Raw genomic sequence first — 14,318 nt, 5'->3', positions numbered from 1 at the left:
TTAACCGACTCGCGTACTATCTATAGGTGAGCGTGTCGCCATGTAATTGTGTTGCAATAATGGGTTTGAATAAACGCCAGTACGAGAGAACAATACATGTACCTGTCAAAACGACACACAGATTACCAATACAAACAATTATGACATGTATCGCCTTTTTTGTAGTTACAGTAGATATATTTGTCGTTCTGGCTTGTTGTAGTGAACGTCAAAAAACGGTAATATACCAACCAGAACGAGACCACGGAAACCAAACCGACAATAATAATACACATTTGTTAGTGTTGGTAGGTATATTGGTCATATTTTGGTGTTGGCGTATTTGCGTTATTCTAGCTCGCAAACAGGGCAACGCAAAAGAATGACAAACATCCCCACACAACGGGTGGCAGCAATTGTGGCTTGTTTATCCATGTAAGCTATTCTGGTGTGTTCCCTTTAAAACCCGCATCAACGCATGGCTGGGGAATGTCGGGTCAACTAGCTGGAATGTTGCCTTAGGAATAAAGCGAAACGTATTCAAACATAGCAAACATTTTAGGATTTATGCAATTTACGCAGTTAAAAGGGTCAAAAGTCGCAAATTCTTACCAAATGATTTAATTGATTTTAAAAAACAAATCAATCTTCCTTACGAACGAATTAATCGTTCTTAGGAATGCGTAAATAAGCGCCATATTTAAATTATGCATATATGGTTTTGACGTTGAAGTGTAACCAAAATAATAAACTTCAAAATATATCGAATACGACTGCATATTTTATAGGTTCGATTGAATAAATCTTAATGCAGTATCAGCTTATGCAAATACTGCACTAGACATGCTGTATACAAAATGACGGATAGGGTAACTCGCCCTTGAGTCGATTTCGCCCTTGAATCGGACATTTTTATCTATGTAATGTTCAAAGATCAGTTTTGTTTAGCATGATTTGTGACGTTATAACGAATACTTTATCATTCATACTCAAAATAAATACAATTTTGAATTGAAATGTTATCAAATATTATCTCACGATGAATTTGGGATTCGTTACAGTATGAATAACTTCTAGTGACGGACAATTCAGAATTTTCAATTATCGATTATCTTTATACCATCGGCATTTTGATAAGATATGCTTCAAATCATTCACAAATGACTTTATATTGAAAACATAACATAATTCTTAAAACAAGAAAGGTTATTTTCAGTTGTTCGCTCAGTTGTATAGGTTTTATAGTAAAAAATGAATTACATCTCAATAAGCCCTTGAGGCGAACGCAATTCGCCCTTATGGCAAACATGGGTGTATGTTCTGGCAGAGGCATACGGATGAGAAATAAACAACAAATTCATTCAAATTAAAATGGCTCAATCTATAAAGAATCCAATAGCTCACAAACAACAAGGATCGCATAATGTTTTATCTTTGTATTTCTGTACTTTTCTTTGTTACCCCCAGTGCTACAAATGGTTCCGTTGTTGTAAAGGTCGGATAGACACTACAAGTGACCATGACAATTTTCCTCTTTTTATAACTTATTTTCGTCAACATGTTGACAAAAGGATACACTTAAAAAATCAACACAGGACTGTTACTGTGCAATTTACATTTTTATAATTATAGGGAAAGGATAACCAAATAAATGCTAAATACAAATCTGTGTCCGTGTTAAGGGCGTATGTGTCCGACTCATGGGCGAAATCAGTGGGTATTGTTATTCAACTATTTTTCAATAAAAATAATCTGGGAATCAAATAATTATTTGTAAAATAGACTCCCATGATATTATAGTTAAAGCCTGCTCAAGCTGAGTCCCGGCTTTGATCACAAAGCTTTGTATTATAGACTTATACCGTTAACCCTTCCGACTCAAGGGCGAGTTACCATAAAGTTTTTTGGAAAAAAAACACACACACAATAATTTCACAAAATTTACATCTATCGTAATATCGATATGCAATATTTGTTTTGGTGTTTAACATTAGCTTTATAACGTGGCAACTTTGGATAATATAATGATCACAATTCATAAAGCGTGTTAAAGTTACTATACATGTTGTGGTGAAAAGCTTTTAATACTGTATTAAGCACTCATTAGGGCACATTTATGTAATTTTAGAATACCTACTTGACACCAAGTGTAAAAGCATTGAAGGATTCGCCAGTGTCTGGAATCAAAAATGTTGATGTTGATGAGGATGTCTACAATACTATTGACGAGACACGGAATACGGCCAACAAAAAATCAAGTCATCGGATATGCTGTTTAATTGTGATAACCGTAGTGATCGTCGCTGCATTGGTCGCTGGGTCGGTTACGGCGGCTGTTGTTCTGTTAAACAAAGGTAAGTTTCGGTTTGATATCAAAGATTGAAAACAAAGCACGATTAAATAGTAGTGTACTTCTTTTTGAAGAAAGATTGCCATTCGTGGTCAACAAAGCCAGTCGTAAACATTTGCATACCCAATCATGATATAACATTCGATTATCGAATTAACACACACTCAACGTTTCCTTTTTGACCCGACTACTTCGAAATCATTATGCAGACAAATACTATGAAAAGACATTGCTTAAAGTAGATGTTTGCTAATTGTGTTAACTTCGTTAATACAACAAGTTAATTAATAAAACAATGTCATATTTTCCAAATGGTAACATATATTTGTAACTAACTTGCAAAAGTTTGATTATACCAACTCGAACAAATTTATGTGGGATGATATAATAAACTGTGTCTGTACTTTTGATGATAAGTGGCAATAATAATCCATTTGTTATTTATTATAGATGACATTAAGGGTGAAGTTGTGGATTGTGGCCAATATAACGACCGTCTTGTGAATATTAAATACACCGTGTCCAAAGGAGCTACTACGTTCAACAGCTCGCTTGAAGTAACTTGCATGCCGGGACTTGCTCACTCTAATTGGTCAAATACGTCTGTACGTTGTGGTGCGAAAGGCGTATGGGAGGGAAAGCCTGATTGCATAATTCCGGGTATAATATTTATATGAATATTTTATTTTTATTTGATCTGAAAAGGTCAGTCAAATATTATATTTGACTCTTAAATTCATAAAATAATATGAAAGATACACACAAAGCTAGTCATATATACACTCCTGTTAAATTTCAGGTTTTATTGAATTTTCGGAATCGGAGTACGAGTTTACAATCGGAAAAAATGGCAGTTTCAGATGCGATGTGACACGGTATCCGAATTGGCAGCACTTACACATAATGAAAAGCTCTGGTGACACTATTCTAGCAATTTTTGATGCCTATCGTAATACAACTGGGAATTACATTGATGTCAGAAGGTTTCATGAAACCCGCTATATGCTGCTATACAATTATGACGATTCAATCGTTGACAGTTTAATCATTGATGTCGAGTTCATTAACGTCAAATGCGATGCCGAAGACACTTATTTCTGTCAGCTGGTTGTTGGTAACTATGCAGACATACGGGTTGCTAACGCCAGCGTTTACGTGCGAGGTAAGTATGAGTGTTTATTTGCACAAGTTTACATTTCAATATGTATCAGTATTAAAAGTAGTAGTAATTTTGAGATTAAAGTTCCCACATATAGTATAATAATAATTTCCAGCCAACTCATCGAAGCCCAAGATCATGGTTCCAGAGAAATTATTTGTGACACGTGACTACGTTGTAACGTGCAGTGGCAATGTCGGGAGGAATAGAAGCGGAAAATTTGGACAAATAGCACTTGAAAGCAGGGAAAACGTGAGTTCGTGGCATTTTAACTAAACCGAGATTGTTGACTTTCGTTTAATTGCAGTAAACCCTCTACGATAATGCGGGGGTATATTTCATTGCACGTTGTGAGAGTCGGTCCAAAGACCAAATCCTCTACCTAATGAATCTTGAGAACAATTTACCCTACCATATATAATCATTCAAATGGGTAGTCAGGTAACATGGGAGAACAAGAAGACGCCTATCTATGGCTCATTTCTAGCAGTGGGTTATGATTAAAATATCGTTGAAAATTGGCAGAGGGGTATATATTGTTTTCAAACACCTTTGTTTTCATTTGATCGCAACAAAAATTGTTTACTACGCATCTTACTTGCATTTACGATTCTCAGGAAAAAAACATGAGATTAATTCGATTATTCATTTACTGAATTTATGTAAAAATGAAATCCCTGTTTTGATTATATTGCTTATTACCTGCTGGTTTCAGTTGGTGAGTCACTTTGTATTTAGTTGATGGTAATCTTGTTTATGTCAGGGAAGCGGAAACTTCACAATTTTAGCCAGAGGCAATTACACGGATTGCGACGGGGCTGCTTTAATGACCGTTAACCTTACTGCTATTCGATACTATAAAACCCGAGAATTTCGTTGTAAAATAGAGGATCCTGCAGGAAATACCATTTATTCTGAAGTTGTTAACCGCACTTTGATCGATTAATTCGGTAAGTAATGCGATTTTTGAACTAGTGATCCTGAGTAACTGAATATTTAGTAGCTTTTCAAGCTAACTGGTATTATGCTTGCAATGAGATTAGGCTGGAAACCTGTACGCAAACATGTTTTCCTTTTTGCATGCACCTAGTCATATTGTTTTTATGCATTTATTTCTTGAATATATGTTAGTAATATTGAGTTATCAATTCTCACATGACCATTTCAGGCGACAGCATCACTGGATATCGGTTTTCTACAATTGGTATTCCCAGTGAAGGCTTATTGGAGGTCAATATCCCTGGTTTTTGTGACTGGGGCCCAGTGCGGTACATTTCCAGATATAACTGGCGTGATCCACTCGATGAAATGATATGTCAACATTTTGGATATACGTACGTACCAAAAATAACAACACTGTTCCTTAGTATTGTAATATATTTATGCTATTTAGTGTAAGGGGTTCAAAGAATATCTTGCACAGTCAGATGGTTATATTTAATAACAATATATCAAGAAACAATGAAACAACTAAAGCACAGTTGCATAATCACAATTTTTTAGTTATTCGTTTTATATTTGATTTTGATAACTTCAGTGACTTTTGATGCAAATTTGCAAGTGCTTGGCTTAATGAATGCCTTTTTGCCCGGGGCTAAAACTGTTTCTCTAAGGTGAATAATATTTTAATATCCAACACATGAAATAAGATCCAACGGGCATACATTATGGTGTCTGAGTTCGGCTATACTCACTTCACAACCGCACAAACTCCGGGCTGAAAATAGCCAACCTGATTCTACTTATCTAATCATATTTTCAATTGTAAATTGGTCGCAAAGAGAACATTGTTTTTATATTGACCAAGTGTAACTTTGTATTTAAATTGCATGTGTGTAACTACAGCTAGAAAAGCTAACCCACTACAATTCATTTGAAAGTTTCTAAAACTTCGTAAAACCAAAACAACTGTATACAATCGGCTTTCATTTTTATATTATAAAACTTCTTCGCGTAAATCGTCAGAATCATATAAAATAACGTCAACTGGATAATGAGTTTTGAAAAAAATTGTATGCCTATAATTTGCTGGTATGTTTTTTTAGAATTAGTAAATAATATACATAATATAAATTAAAACGTGTCGAATGCACTTTTATTCTGAATAAACTTAATATCATCCAGGAATGAGTCCGTTATTCAACCAAAGTCTAACTCTTCATATCCCGATGCGTGTATGCATATCAACCGGTGTTCAACTAACAATATGACAACGATCGATGACATACCAAAACAATGTGATGTTTTCTACGGATCAGACTATTCGGACTATGACAACCTGTACAAAGAAATCAACTGCATCCGTAAGTGTCTTACAACAGTACACCAAACAAAAATGCTCCGTTCTTACAATGACATCAATATTTACAGTTGCATAAAAAAGGGTCTTGTTAAAAGTTTGGTAAAATGACATTTGTTTGTAAAAATTATGGTCATAGATTGAAAAAAAAATACAATTCATATTCAAAAAAGCAAAGCAACAATCACGACGTGAAAACGTTTTAAAATGTTTGTTCGTTTATTGATAAGCATCAGTCGGAATAGTAAACGATTTACCGCGTTTGTAACGCTTTTCATCGATAATATAGCAAACACTTGCATTACCGAAAAATACATATTTTCTACTACTTGACACACCAAATAGCTTTTAAAGGCACTTTTTCAGGCCCGTAGCCAGGGTTTTGAAAAGAGGGGTGCGAATTTTTGCCATCGACGATTGTTATTGAGCAACGAAGTGGCAAAGGGGGTATGCACGGGAGGGGATGTATGTAGTATGCAGTATGCGCGCACACACTTTGTTTACATATGCAAAAACACATTTGTAGAATGTAATATCAACAATTAGAACGGTATAAAATATCATTATTTATTGTAATCTTGGAATCTTAATAAAATTCGTGTGTTTTACCATTCCAGCATTCTACCATTCATATATCGAGCAAATAAAATGGAAATATTTGACTTTTTTTTCAAAACAATTGTTTGTCTGCTAGTATGCATAGTACCAGAGGCCTATAATTGCTCAAAACGTGCTTATAGTGTATTGTACAACAAAAACTGATGAACAAAACTTGGTTTTCTCTAATCTGCATCAATACTTTAAAGAAATCAAAATGGTATAACTGGTTACTTAAATTTTTTAAAACTATTTTTAACAAATTAGTAATCTTTTTCTAAACGGATTTCAGAAAAATATACCACTTAAGGCTTCATTAAGACCCTATGACCACAAATTACTGGCAATATGGTCTCAAAGTCCTTAACAATATATAACAGGACGTTGAAGAAAAAAGATGTACTTGTTTGCCCATTATATGCTCAAGATCCGTCACAGTTGATGAACATTAAACGTTAATCTCCACCTGATCATATGTTATAACGTTTTAAAAACATTATAACAACTGTTTAAGAGTAGGACATTCCTAGTATCAAGTTTGGCATAATTAAAACATTGTGGAAAGTTATGTCTGTGGAGCAGAATAGATGCCATTAAGCGTTGGTAAACTACAAAAAAGCTACATTGCTTTGTAGAAATTATTTGTTTTCTTGTCATTCAACAAACAAAAATATCCTGTCTTGAGCATAGCTTACATTTTTGTTGCTGGAAAACCCTTTAGGGGATCCGAAAATGGTTGTACGGGGATATAACAAAAAGACAACGCAGTGTGTCGACAATGCTGTGCACAATGTGTAGTTGTTATATATCGTGGTATAATGCAAAGTTATTAGCCAGTGACTCATTAGTCTTCGGCAATAGTCAACAGGGTGTCCTTGGATATCAGTCATTTTCGGAAGCTGACATAACATTCCGTTAATTATCATCTAAAATGTATTTCCTTTTTTTATAAGACTATTAATTCAAGTTAATCAAATTGTTTTTCAAGCCATTTAGATAATTGTCGAAAAGGTAATTGGACTGGGATTTCAACCCACAATAAGTAGGCTTGATCATTTTGTTATGATATCTATTTAAGTTATAGCTTTAACAGACATTAAGAACGATGACAAAAGTTACAAAACAATAATTTAGTATCCAATTTCTATAAAAACATATCGATTCTATACGGATTAAAGTGCCAGGCTAATAGTATTGCATTATACAGAAAACAAATATCCATTTACATGTATAACAAAGATTCCAATTCCATATTAGCGGGGAAGTGCTTCTTAGATCTGATCTTCTCAAACTTTGCTGTCAAAACTTTTGTTGATTTCAACAATTCTACAGTTAAAAATTCTTAATAAAAATCATGCGCAATATTGGAAATGACTTAATCGAGAAATTAATTAAATGATGACCTGTCGGTTGCATATTGATACAACATCATTTTAATGCTTAAATACGAAGACTCACTGGGTTCCTTGAAAAAATAAATAACCGTTTTTGCGTCAAATTTAGTTTGGTGCAACTTATAGTACAATTTTTTTACTCGTCAAAAAAGATTTGGTGCGAACGCACCCAACGCACCCCCCTGGCTACGGGTATGTTTTTCAACAATTGGGGAAACTTTTTTCAAACTGTCTTGGTAAGAACCTTGAATTGTAATGTTTTTAATCACGGAGCTGTAGATCCCCACAATACGGATAGTTAACTAAGATAAAAAAGTTTGTCACCGGCGTGGTTAAAATCTGTGTTCTTTGGATGAAAACGCTATGGCTTGGTCCACATAGCCATCCGTACTGTTATATAATCGACGTCACTTCAACCGTTATACAAATGACCAACGTGTTTCACCATATTAAATGACAACATCAAAATCTTTAAAAATAATTTAATCGTTTCGCGGTTGTAACGCTTTATAATTATATGGATTTCGTACGATGGTATTTGATAACCGAAGTTGAGTTTTTTTCCTAAGCTAAATCATTAGTTGTTGTTCCCTTCCTGATTTACAGTGTTTCTGTATGTTTGATGTGGTGTCATGATTGTCAAATCGTAATTTCGATAATATATTAGCAGTCCAAGATAAGATAATTGGTTTTCAAAATGCATTGCTCATTAAAACATGCAAATTATAAAATGCTAATTTGAAGTTCTGTTTTAAGGATTGTTTTTTCAAATAATCACATAATCGACAATTCTCCATTCAACGTCTAAGATTTTAAAATCTGTATACACATATGGCAAGCGGTTCGACGCATAATCCCCAAAAACTAGGTTTCTCATGAGAACCTAGGTCCTCATGAGAACCTAGGTTTCCAGAATTACGCGTCGGACGGCGTAAACTTGCTCGTTTGGAATACCGGACACATATTATTCAGGGCGCAGGATCAATAAGGTTCACATATGATTACACATGGGCTGGACAGAATGAAAACACGCCGTTAAGGACTTTATTTTAGCAGATATCTCAAGTTATTAAAATATGTTTGCAAAGTCTTTAGTGCATAAGTTTTTCTTGCAGTGTGGGCCGATATCTCACGATTGAATAAGACATTATTACACATTATCAATAGAGATTAAACTTCTATTTATACCATAATGATTGCCTACTATATCCCAGACATACCTATGGTTCCCAAATGAAATCAACGGATTTAGTATAAAAGACGCGTAATTCTGAAAACCTAGGTTCTCATGAGAACCTAGGATCTCATGAGAACCTATGGTTCCCAAATAAAAAAAACCCACGGATATAGCAAGCAGTTCGACGCATAATCCCAAGAAACTGGGTTTTTCATGAGAACCAAGGTTTTCAAATGAGAACCTAGGTTTTCATGAGAAACCAAGTTTATCATGAGAACCTAGGTTCTCATGAAATCCTAGGTACTCATTTGAAAACTTGGGTTCTTGGAGCCATGTGCAATCTTCAAGCGAGAACATAGGTTCTCACTTTGAGAACCTAGGTTCTCATGAGAAACCTAGTTTCTTTGGAGTATGCGTCGAACCGCTTGCCATATACACAAATCAAACTCCGATGTTTAATGTTTATTAAAACCACCCATCGTCGTACAGTGACGTTTTTAAACGGTTACTTTAATGCAATTACGCCAATATGTATGCTTAAGTCTTATCGATGAAAAGGGTATTCAAATCGTCTGTACAAACAAACGTATTGTTATTATGATTATTTTGTTTTTTAATTTTATAAGTCAATATTAAAAAAATCACGCTTGTTAAACTGCGTTGATACAGTTGCAGTAATAATGCCCTGTAACAACCCGTTGTGCAATAAACCCGTTTTGCAATAAATTTATTGCAAAACGGGTTGGAGTGTCTTATTGCAATTTGATTGTTTTACAACAAACCGTTTTGCAATTAACCCGTTTTGCAATAAAATCATCACTCTTGTATTAATTAATTCAAATGGATTGAGATAGTTCAAAGGGAGTTGCAAGTGTTGTATTTAAATAAAACTGTTTTATAGACAAAACTGTGAGTTTAGACTTAAAATTAAAAAGCATGAAATGTGATGAATTTCGAGATTTCATACGATAAAACAATACAGAATGTGTATCGAAAGTGATTTCAAACAAATAAGTACTTAAGTTAAGATAACGCGAAAATGCAATTGTTTATGGAAAAAACGTGTTGAAATGTCTTATTGCAATGTGAATTTTGTGTAACAACCCGTTTCGCAATTAAACCATCACATATATACAAATTGTTTAATATTGATTTAAAACGGTATAAAGGAAATTTTGAATGTCGTCTCTAACGTAAATATGACAAAACAAGGCTGAATGTATAAATGAAGTGATGTTCGCCAATTTGGGAATTAAGTAAAGAATACCCAGAAGTGCATATTTTTATTGCAAAACGGGTTGCAGTGTCTTATTGCAATGTGCATTTTGAATAACAACACGTTGTGATCTAAACTCTTTTTTGCAAAACTCATTACACATGAACTTATTGATTCAAATTGATTTGAAACGCTAAGAGAAAGATTCAAATGTCGTATTTAGGGAGTTTGTATGCATATAATAAGGCAGAGGTGTAAGATACGACCAAAAAAAAACAGACATTGAAAGTGACCAATTTCATGAGGACATGTGATAAACAAACACATAATGTATATAAACAGTGATCTTAACACTTTCATGATTAAGCGAATGTAACCCAGAAATCCAATAATGTTATTGCTAAACGGGTTGCAGTATCTTAGTGCAATGTAAAAAAAGAAATAAAAGCCTGTTTGGCAATAATATATCACACACGTACTTATTGATTCTAATTGATTGGAAACTTTTCAAAGACAGTCTGAACAGCAAGGCAGGCGACATACGTGTGTTCTGTTGAAAAACCCCTTCCCGATTGGGCATTATATCATCACATCTTTAAAAAGTCACATATGCCAAAATTTCATTTGCTACTTAAGAAAATAAGGAGAAAGTTTATGTTAATGAAATTCTTGAGTTTACTATTAAAAATGGAATATACGGGATAATCTGGCAATGGAAAGCGACGGGAAAGAAGTAAGTATGCAGTAATTGATACGAGTTGGGCTGATACGGATCCATTGGTGAATCGATCGAGTTGGGATTATGCGTATCTATGCGTGAGAACAAGTGTTCAGCAATGAAATAAAAGTCGTTTTCCATGACTTTATAGTTTGTTAATTAAAGAGTCATAACGGACCCAAATAACGTCATAAATAACGTACAGAATGGCCTCATCTCCCTAACCCCTCTCCCTCCACTGATGACGGCCCGGGCGTATTAAACAATCCTGTGGAAAGCACTGCGAGTAAGTTGTGAATAACAATACCCGTTAACAATTTGATGCGGTGCCAATTTAATTCCAGTGCATGTTTATGTAATCGTGTATATTTATAGAACAGATGTACACCCTTTGTTTACAGCCGTGTGATAATAACCATTCACTATACATGTATGCAATGTAAAACCCATGTTTTAAGAAACAGCGCGAAATTATTGCTGTCGTCTGCAAAATCAAGTACCACGAGTTTGGCTAAAAACCAGGGCAACTAGCTTTTTTTAAGCTTGAAGCAACTCAATCCAATAAAACATATAATACAAATTGGCGATTTTTAAATTATTGCAAAACGGGTGTATTGCATTCCGGGTTGTTATAAAAATATCAAATTGCAATAAGACACCACAACCCGTTTAGGAATTACATTAGTGCACTTCTGAGTTTTCTTCACCGCAGTACGAACTTGGTTTTAATCACTTTCCATACACTTTTGTAATGTTTCATCATATTTATCATGAAATCGATCACTTCCGATGTCGTTTTGGGTCTGCACTTATACTTATGTGTTATTTTGAAAATGAAAATCCATAAATATGACAGTTATTAGACTTTATTTTCACAGTTTTTTTTATCAATGTGAATCATTTAGAACATGTGTGATGAGTTTAATGCAAAGCGGGTTTATTCCAAAACGTGTTAATATAAAAATTACAAAATTGCAATAAGACACTCTAACCCGTTTTGCAATTAATTTTTTCACTTCTGGGTTTTCTTTACTTAATTTCCAAATTGGTGAAAATCACTTCATATATACATCATTTGTTGCTTTATAATATTTTTCTTGTAGATGACATTTGAAACTTCCTTTACACCGTTTCTAATCAATTTGAAACAATTAACTTATGTATGTGATGATCTTTTTGCGAAACAGTTTGTTACACACAATCTTGAATTAAGTTCCAAATTGGTTGATATCACTTTCTATATACATTATGTGTTGTTTTATCAAATTTAATCTCGAAATGCATCGCCTTCAATGTTTTTTAATTTTAAGTAGAAATTAACAGTATTGTCTATGTTGGGAAATACTATTATTTCAATACGAGATTTCACATTTCCTTTTTAATGTTTCCAATCTATTTGAATAGATTAATACACGTGTAATTATTTTATTGCAAAACAGGTTTATTGCAAAGTGGTTGTTAAGGAAATTTCAAATTGCAATAAGAAACACCAATCCGTTTTCCAATAAAATAATTGCATATCGGGTTTATTGCAAAACGGGTTGTTATAAAAATATCAAATTGCAATAAGACACTCTAACCCGTTTTGCAATACAATTATTGCATTTCTGGGTTTTCTTCAATTAAGTATTTCATTGGTTGAAATCACTTTCTATACCTTTTCGGAGTTGTTGTATCACATTTACTCATGAAATTTATCACTTTAACAGCCTTTTATTTGTTGGTCTAATCTTACACCTCTGTCTAATTTTGAAAAAAAATCATTATAAACAACATTACAGACTGTCTTCGAAAAGTTTCCAATCAATTGGAATTAATTAGTACATGTGTGATGGATAAGTGCAAAACGAGTTTATTGCCAAACGGACTGTTATTTTTTTCCAGGCAATAAGACAATGCAATCCGTTTTGCAATAACATTATTGAATTTCTGGGTAAATTCGCTCAATCATGAAAGTGTCAATAGCACTGTTTATATACATTATGTGTTTGTTTATCACACGTCCTCATGAAATTGGTCACTTTCAATGTCTGTTAATTTTTGGTCGAATCTTACACCTCTGTCTTATTATATGTATACACAAACTCCCTAAATACGACATTTAAATCTTTCTTTTCAGCGTGTCAAATCATTTTGAATCAATACGTTCATGTCTAATGAGTTTATTGCAAAAAGAGTTTAGTGCACAACGGGTTGTTATACAAAATGCACATTGCAATTAAACACTGCAACCCTTTTTGCAATAAAACTATTCACTTCTGGGTATTCTTCACTTAATTCCCTAATTGGTGAACATCACTTCATATGTACAGTCAGCCTTGTTTTATCATGCTTACGTTAGTGACGACATTTGAAACTTCCTTTATACCGTATAGTATATATGAGATGATCTCATTGCGAAACGGTTTGTTACACACAGTCTTGACTTAAGTTACATATTTGTTGATATCACTTTCTATATACATAATGTGTTGTTTTATCGTTTTAAATCTCGAAATGCATCGCCTTCAATGCTTTTTAATTTTTAGTAGAAATTAACAGTTTTGTCTATATTTGGAAATACTATTATCTCAATTCGAGATTTCACATTTCCTTTTTAAAGTTTCCAATACATTTGAATAAATTAATACACGTGTAATTATTTTATTGCAAAACGGGTTTATTGCAAAGCGGGTTGTTATGAAAATTCCAAACTGCAATAAAACACTCCAACCCGTTTTGCAATAAATTTGTTGCAATTCGGATTTTTTTGCCAAACGAGTTGTTATACAAACATTAAATTGCAATAAGAAACTCTAACCCGTTTTGCAATAAAATTATTTAATTTCTGGGTTTTCTTCAATTAAGTATTACATTGGTTGAAATCACTTTCTACACCAATTCGGTGTTGTTGTATCAAATTTACTCATGAAATTGATCACTTTAACTGCCTTTAATTCGTTGGTCGAATCCCGCCCACGACACACGGACAAAACAAAATAACATTATGTAATTATATATACGTTTATGCTTACATGTTTAGTCGTGTTTGCTAATTACACCGAATTAAAAGTTTAATATGTTTTATGATCTTATACGGTCATGATATTGGAGAATTTTCAATTGGCAGAACTTTGATTAACATGCGCATTATTATATGACATAAAAATGCGTTTCCTTTTTTTATTGTTAACGTTAATACATTATATTTAGTTCAATATAAACGCAACAGTTCTAAATGGTTTCCAATAACAAATTCATGCAGTAACAATGGCTATGTAATAAGTTTTTATGAAAATGCATTTTCATATGTGTTATTGTGTGTACTTGTGTGATATGTCGAGTATTTTCTGCATTGTTCAGTGCATCCCCTTTTCTCTCGATATAACATGTTTCTTCCACATTTATATAACATGCCTTTCGTCCTTAAATAATTTTGTTTTGCATCGA

At 33.5% G+C, this 14,318-nt stretch overlaps 1 protein-coding gene across 4 annotated transcripts in view; it reads left to right on the top strand.

Annotated features, from left to right (window-relative positions):
- LOC127838346 (neurotrypsin-like) overlaps positions 1-14,318 on the top strand; it is a 297,353-nt gene that overhangs the window by 7,109 nt on the left and 275,926 nt on the right. For 3 of the 4 annotated variants that reach the window (XM_052366046.1, XM_052366047.1, XM_052366048.1), the window contains exons 1-2: positions 4,662-4,822; positions 5,613-5,791. In XM_052366046.1, the coding sequence (XP_052222006.1) occupies positions 4,797-4,822; positions 5,613-5,791 (205 nt within the window). In that variant the 5' untranslated portion in view covers positions 4,662-4,796. Of the gene's footprint in view, positions 1-2,107; positions 2,334-2,779; positions 2,990-3,128; positions 3,492-3,603; positions 3,741-4,251; positions 4,439-4,656; positions 4,823-5,612; positions 5,792-14,318 lie in introns of those variants that run through there. The other variant, XR_008029778.1, reaches the window with a different exon arrangement.

The sequence above is a fragment of the Dreissena polymorpha genome, chromosome 7, assembly GCF_020536995.1.
Source record: "Dreissena polymorpha isolate Duluth1 chromosome 7, UMN_Dpol_1.0, whole genome shotgun sequence".
NCBI classification, from domain to species: domain Eukaryota; kingdom Metazoa; phylum Mollusca; class Bivalvia; order Myida; family Dreissenidae; genus Dreissena; species Dreissena polymorpha.
This window is presented reverse-complemented; position numbering and strand designations above follow the sequence as displayed.